Source organism: Mytilus trossulus, chromosome 8, assembly GCF_036588685.1.
Source record: "Mytilus trossulus isolate FHL-02 chromosome 8, PNRI_Mtr1.1.1.hap1, whole genome shotgun sequence".
NCBI lineage: Eukaryota > Metazoa > Mollusca > Bivalvia > Mytilida > Mytilidae > Mytilus > Mytilus trossulus.
Window position 1 is genome coordinate 67,988,032 of NC_086380.1, and position 8,200 is coordinate 67,996,231.

The following is an 8,200-nucleotide window of genomic DNA, read 5'->3' on the forward strand; positions in this document are numbered from 1 at the left end:
TCATAAGGTATATGAACCAAGTCATTAACACTGGGGTTGAATGAAAGATAAACCTTATTAACAGTTGGAAACCAAAATGTACTTCTGAGCCTGCCGTTGTATCCTCGTGTCAAGACGTTTTAAAAAGCGGATGCAAGAAATCCAGCTGTGGTGTCCTGGTTTGTGTAGTGGCATCTATCAGATAAGTATAAGATAAGTGACCTGTCTTTCTAAAAAAAACTAGGCATTTGATATCACTTGTAGTTTGATAAAAATGATCAAATAGGACATTTTCAACGTTATGCTGCCATTTTAGAACCGGAAGTCACTGTTTTCTTCATGTATGTGTTGTTTCATTGGACTTTTGATTCTGTAATTTACGTTTTCGTAAAATTAAAATAGGATTATACCTTTACCACAACTTTCAAAGGATTTGCCAAATATAGCTGATTGGATATGACGCCATAAACATAATGAACGGTGGCCATTGTATGGCCAGCAGCTGATTTTTGTTATTATTTATCATTTATTCAACCTTAATACAAAATTTAATGCTTGTATCGAGATTTGCACAATCTTTCTATAATATTTCCGACAATATAAGAGATCGGTAATGAACATTTAGTAGGAAACCACCATAACAATCGGAAGCTATCGGATATTTACATTACTTGCATCGTAAATGAACGAGGTGTTAAATTATGTATTCATATTGACCTAAGGTCATTTGCATACATCATCTCTCATAGTCCATTGTGCCTTACTTTTTTTTCTCGTTGAACACATGACAATCTTTCAGATTGAAAGTAAAAATGCCAGAATCGACGGATGACTGTGAAAGCTGTCTTAATTTGAGAAAATAAAGAATAATAATACCCTATTTATATAATTCCAAGGCCGTTAGTTGGCACCAGAAGCAACAAAGCAGCGCATCTATTTTGGACGGGCAGATATCCATCTTTTGATATTGGACAATCTCTGACGTCCCCTAACGGCCACGGCTTGTCTGTCAAAACAGCCGTTGGACGTCAGAGTAATATCGGACTAAACCACAGACGGATCTTATTGGAGTTTTCTGAACGGGAGAACCACAACTGGATCTTACATGAATGTTTAAACAAGAATAACTCCACACTAATCTTATAGCAATATGTAGACAAGTAGAATCATAACTGGATCTTACATGATTTTCCATACCAGGAGAACCACAACTTGATCTAATATGAATGTTAAGACAAGGAGAACAACAACTGGATCTTACATCAACGTTTAGACAATGCAAGGAGAACCACAGACGGATAATAGAGGACCAAGATAATTACAATTGCATCTTTCGTAGATTTGCAGACATCAATGTCGCGTGTTAATCATTCAATGATAATCTGATGTGGACAATCACATGCAAATATGTCAGGAATAATTGTAACAATGAGAAGCACATGCAGATATAACAGGCATGTTCAAACCAGGAGAAACAAGCATGGTTCCTTCTTGGATTTTAAGAACATCAGGAGATGCACGTGTAAATCATTCTATTCTCGACCAGTAGGTCTCTCAGAGATATTGTGATCAAGAGAGGCATAGTTTAGACGGTTCTCCCACTGATATCCGGATCCGCCAAAGCACACTGATCAGGAACAGTCACATCTATGCTTGATCACTTATTAATCAAGAAGAAGCGTGTGTGAATTTTGGGAAATTATCAGATTAAATAAAAGATAGCGGATCCCCAGAGATTGTCTGATAGAACGGAGCACAGGCATATTCTGCAGGGATTTACAGTCTAGAAGAGATACTGTCGGATATTTCACATATTTCCAAAAGCGTGTGTAATGCATGCTATTATGTTCCGGAGCACCTGCGATCACCCATAGTTTTTAGTGGGGGTCGTATTGCTCAGTCTTTAGTTGAATATGTTGTGTCATATGTTCTATTATTTGTCTGTTTGTCTTTTTCATTTTTAGCCATTACGTTGTCAGTTTATTTTTTACTGTCCCTCTGGTATCTTTAGCCCCTCTTTTATCAAGCCGATCGACGGCAATGTCTCTGAAAGGATTTCCTGACCAAGAAGCTTAATTTCTGAAACCTCAAAAACAGTTCTCAATTTTTCGTTTGTTTGCATTCCGTTTGATATCATAAAAATAAGAGGAACCTTGTTACGCTATAATTATGTTAACATAGTGTTAAAGAAACTGGCCACTATAAATTCAGCACTTGCAAATCAGTTTTTTTTCTGATTTAGTATCATGTTTATGTTTTTGCTTTAAGAAATTACTTAGTGTTTATACTCAAGTGATCACCCACATGATAATCTGTCAAATTCCTTTGCATCACATGATAATCCGTAAATTATCGGAAAGTGACGAGGTCAGCTTGGCAGACATGAGAAGTTTTTTTCTGATGTAGTGAACGTTTTCCCCTTTTTTACTAAGAAGACAAAGACATGAATATAATAGAAGCATGTGTTTGCATCATGTATCATGTGAATAGCACCATCAATATTTGCTGTTATCGAGGCTCAATTTTAATCGTTTGACAAAAAGCAGCAGCCTTGTGATGCTTTTCCGCCTACAAGAGGTTCTCTTCCGGACCACATCATAAGACTAATATATCAAGTTGGACATGTCTGGGCTTATTTGACAGGTACATGCTCCAAGGCTTATACTTTTCCGCCTACCAGAGGTTCTCTTCCGGATCCGGACACATCATAAGGTAAATGAACCAAGTTATTAACACTGGGGTTGAATGAAAGATAAACATTAATTACAGTTGGAAACCAAAATGTACTTCTTAGCCTGCCGTCTTATCCTCTTGTCAAGACGTTTTAAAAAGCGGATGCAAGAAATCCAGCTGTGGTGTCCTGGTTTGTGTAGTGGCATCTATCAGATAAGTATAAGATAAGCGACCTGTCTTTCTTAAAAACTAGGAATTTGATATCTCTTTAGAACCGGAAGTCACTGTTTTCGTAAAATTAAAATAGGATTATACCTTTAACACAACTTTCAAAGGATTTGCCAAATGTAGCTGATTGGAAATGACGCCATAAACATAATGAGCGGTGGCCATTGTATGGCCAACAGCTGATTTTTTTTATTATTTATCATTTATTCAACCTTTATACAAAATTTAATGCTTGTATCGAGATTTGAACAATCTTTCTATAATATCTCCAAAAATATAAGAGATCGGTACTGAACATTTAGTAGGAAACCACCATAACAATCGGAAGCTCTCGGATATTTACATTACTTGCATCCTAAATGAACGAGGTGTTAAATTATGTATTCATATTGACCTAAGGTCATTTGCATACATCATCTCCCACAGTCCATTGTGCCTTACTTTTTTTCTCGTTGAACACATGACAATCTTTCAGATTGAAAGTGAAAATGCCAGAATCGGCGGATGACTGTGGAAGCTGTCTGAATTTGAGAAAATAAAGGGTGACAGGTAGATGAAACTTACATAAATAAAGAGATCCAGAAGCAACAAAGCAGCGCATCTATTTTGGACGGGCAGATATCCATCTTTTGATATTGGACAAGCTCTGACGTCCCCTGACGGCCACGGCTTGTCTGTCAATACAGCCGTTGGACGTCAGAGTAATATCGGACTAAACCACAGACGGATCTTACTGGAATGTTCAGAACGGGAGAACCACAACTGGATCTTAAATGAATGTTTACACAAGGAGAACTACACACGAATCTTACAGCAATGTTTACACAAGAAGAACTACACACTAATCTAACAGCAATATTAGACAAGAAGAACTACACACGAATCTTAGAGCAATGTTTAGACAAGAAGAACTACACACGAATCTTACAGCAATGTGTACACAAGAAGAACTACACATGAATCTAACAGCAATGTGTAGACAAGGAGAACCACAACTGGATCTTACATGATTCTCCATACCAGGAGAACCACAACTGGATCTTACATGATTCTCCATACCAGGAGAACCACAACTGGATCTTACATGATTCTCCATACCAGGAGAACCACAACTAGATCTTACATGATTCTCCATACCAGGAGAACCACAACTGGATCGTACATGATTCTCCATACCAGGAGAACCACAACTGGATCTTACATGATTCTCCATACCAGGAGAACCACAACTGGATCGTACATGATTCTCCATACCAGGAGAACCACAACTGGATCGTACATGATTCTCCATACCAGGAGAACCACAACTGGATCTAACATGATTCTCTATACCAGGAGAACCACAACTGGATCTTACATGATTCTCCATACCAGGAGAACCACAACTGGATCTTACATGATTCTCCATACCAGGAGAACCACAACTGGATCTTACATGATTCTCCATACCAGGAGAACCACAACTGGATCTATTATGAATGTTAAGACAAGAAGAACAACAACGTAACTGGATCTAACATCAACGTTAAAACAAGGAGAATCACAGACGGGTCTTACAGGATCAAGAGAAGCACAATTGGATATTTCGTAGATTTGCAGACATCAGAGTCGCGTGTTAATCATTGAATGATAATCTGATGTGGACAAGCACATGCAAATATTTCAGGAATTATTGTAACAATGAGAAGCACATGCAGATATAACAGGCATGTTCAAACTAGGAGAAACAAGCATGGCTCCTTCGTGGATTTTAAGAACATTAGAACATGCACGTGTAAATTATTCTTTTCTCGACTAGTAGGTCTTTCATGGATATTGTGATCAAGAGAGGCATATTTTAGACGGTTCTACCACTGCTATCCGGATCCGCCAAAGCACACGTGAATATGATCATTCATTGGTTCTGAGGAATTTTCTGATCAGGAAAAGTCACATCTATTATTGATCACTTATTAATCAAGAAGAAGCGTGTGAATTTTGGAAAATAAACAGATCAAATAAAAGACAAGCGGATCCCCAGAGATTGTCTGATAGAACGGATCACATGCATATTCTGCAGGGATTTACAGTCTAGAAGAGATACTGCCAGATATTTCACATATTTCCAAAAGCGTGTGTAATGCATCCTATTATGTTCCGGAGCACCTGCGATCACCCCTAGTTTTTAGTGGGGGTCGTATTGCTCAATCTTTAGTTTTCTATGTTGTGACATGTGTTCTATTATATGAAACCTCAAAAACAGTTCTCAATGTTACATTTGTTTGCCAATTTTTTATATCATAAAAATAGCATAAGCAAGAGGAACTTTATTACGCTATTATTGTGTTAACGTAGTGTTATAGAAACTGGCCACTTATAAATTCAGCGCTTGCGAATCGTCTGTTTTTTTTTCTATTTGAGTATCATGTTTATGTTTTTGCTTTGTGAAATTACTGATTGTTTATACCCACGTGATCACCGACATGATAATCTGTTAAATTCCTTTGCATCAGATGATAATCCTTAACATTTCTTTGCATCTTTTAGGATTTATACTTGAAAATCTTTCCGTCGAAAAGAACTTATTCCGACTCCAACAGACTAATGATTTGCATTATAAATCAAAATAACGCATATTATACGAGAATACGTTTATTTCTAATTGCAGAATTACTGTGCAAAACTACAAAACTAGGACTGGAATATATAGGTACAGAGAACATGACTCGCTCATGCATCCCGTGTCAGAGATGGGATTCTGATTTCCCACAAGATCATATTTATAATGAAAAAATGAAAGATCATGAAAATTATTGTCGGAACCCTGACCGAGAGCCTGAAGGACCCTGGTGTTACTCAATGGATCCAAGTATACGATTTGAGTACTGTGGTGTACCGTTTTGTGGTAATATATGTTGCGATAAGTAATACGATTATTCGTTATTCACATTTTCGCTTTAATATACTAAGATTATAAGATAAGATAAGATTTGATAAGATAAGTTAAGTGTAGATAAGATAAGATAAAATAAGATAAAATGAAATAAGATCAGATAAGATACGATAATATAAGATAAGATGACATGAAATCAATTCTTAACAGTCAATAGAGAACCAATTATGAATAAAATCATTACAACGATAAGCAAATCAAACATATAAAATAGAGATAATGCTAAAGAAACAGTGAAGACGGGCTTGATGTGGTTCTTTCATTTTTTTATTTTTTTATTGTTTACGCCAATTTCTCTAACCTTATTATTTGTATCATTTTTTTATGTCCATTTTTCGTATTCTTCATCTCTTTTTAATCTTTTAGTACAAAACACATTACTCACTGTACAAACAGGCGGATAATAATCATTGTAACACGCATTCTAATACTAGTTCTTGACAGGAATGAACTATGATTTTCAAAATATGAAAAGACATGTCTACATTTTGATATCAACAAACCGGCAACCTCGATCGCCAGTGCCATTACTTATAAAATGTCGAACTGAGAACCTCGCCAGTGATATTACTTATAAAATGACAAACCGAGAACTTCGCTAGTGCTTAAACTGATAAGGTGTACACACCGAGAACCTTGTCAGTGATATAACTTACAAAATGATAAATTGAGAACCCCGCCTGTGCCATGATTTATAAAATGACAGATCAGGAGCCTCGCTAGTGTTAAAAAGGTATTGGTTTCTTATAAAAAAAACAGGCGGATATATAATGAACATAAGGCGATATTGTTACATTTCCACTGAAGGATCCTGGTGTAGGACTGTGTTGTATCAGTTTTGTCTGTTAGTTCGTTCTTTCAAAAAATATTTTCACATTTTGAAAAGAATCTTAATATCAAAATAAAAAAATATATATCTATGTTTGCCATTTTCAATATAACCGGAAGTTAGAGTTTTTAAGACATATGTCTTATACATTGTATCCCCTAGAAGCATCAAAGAAAGGTTCCTGCACTATTTAATGATAGTAACAATACGTTAAAATCATCCTCCTTAAAAAAGCTTATTTTAGTACAATTTCCACCAAGTTGGATTCTACCGGAAGTAGGGGTTTTAAAGACATTTAATCTATATGATTTATCCAAAAGAAGTACCTAATAAAGGTTTGTAACAAAAATTGTTATAGCAGCATGATAAAAACACCTTTTCACACACTTTTCTCCGATATTGGGCTTATTTTAAGGATGGTGCCCGCCATTTTGCATTTACCGAAAGCGAGACATTTTTTTTCGAAAAGCCTCCATATTTGAAATAACAGAGTATAAGTTGAGGAAGGCCTAGGCAAAATTTCATGCTTATAGCAGGATGTGCATAATTAGTCTGAAATAAGCTTGTAGCCGCTGGCTTAATATCTTTCTTATTAATTATAAATCAGAGGTTCCTAACATTTGTGATCAGATTTTTTGTGACAGCTCTATAATGCGTGATGCATTTTCAAATTCATTACTTGTATGAATTAACAAAATATATTTCCTATAGGATGGTTCGAGTCGTATCATACAACCACAGAAAACAATGTAACTAGATTCTTCGTTACAAATATAAATTATTTTACAGGATCAATCACGGCGGTGCCATATCATATCAAATGTCAGATACAAATAACTAACTACACCACAGCCGCTTACGTCAATAAAACATCTAATGCGGAGATGTTCCCAACTCAGCTACCGGATGCCGAGAATGGTTCACAGTCCCGGTGTAAATGCAGATGTTCTACAAGTGAGCAGTTTATTGGCCAATCAACAAAACCAATCGATCACAATTATACGAATACAGAACTAAAACAGCAAATGAAAGAAGAGTTACGGGAAATTTCAGAACAGCTGAGAGTTCAGACGAATTTAACGTCTGCATGGGTAAGAGCGCGACGATCTGCAGACGATCGTAGAATGACATCTGTTGGAATGGGTTATGTTGCCATTGGGATCATAGCAATGCCTTTTGTCCTTGCGGTGGTCAGCGATTGTAGTAAGCTTGCATAGATAACCAGTCTTTGTCTCCAACGGATGAAGTGTTCAGTGCTCTGTGACTCGTAAATATAATCAAATGATTGACATTGTAAATCACTTCTGATGCATGAGTACTTAATCATTAAAACTGTTTTATTTACAATATAATGACAGTTAAAGCTAAGAAATGCTCGTTTTGGTGAGTGTATGCTGAAAACAAAATAGTTGATACTGTTCTTTAAACCTAGAAAAATGTTAAATTGCTCTTAATCGGTTACACGCCATTATTCCGACAGCCCATCAGACCGGCAGCCCATTGGTTCGACAACCTATTAGTCACCAAATAGTCCGACAACCCATTGCTCCGACAGCCAA

At 36.4% G+C, this 8,200-nt stretch overlaps 1 protein-coding gene across 1 annotated transcript; it reads right to left on the bottom strand.

Annotated features, from left to right (window-relative positions):
• Nucleotides 1-3,721: 3,721 nt before the first annotated feature.
• Nucleotides 3,722-4,327, bottom strand: LOC134727903 (pro-resilin-like). The gene has a single exon (XM_063592300.1). The coding sequence runs from the start codon at nucleotides 4,325-4,327 to the stop codon at nucleotides 3,722-3,724; it is 606 nt and encodes a 201-aa protein (XP_063448370.1).
• Between the last annotated feature and the right edge of the window lie 3,873 nt (nucleotides 4,328-8,200).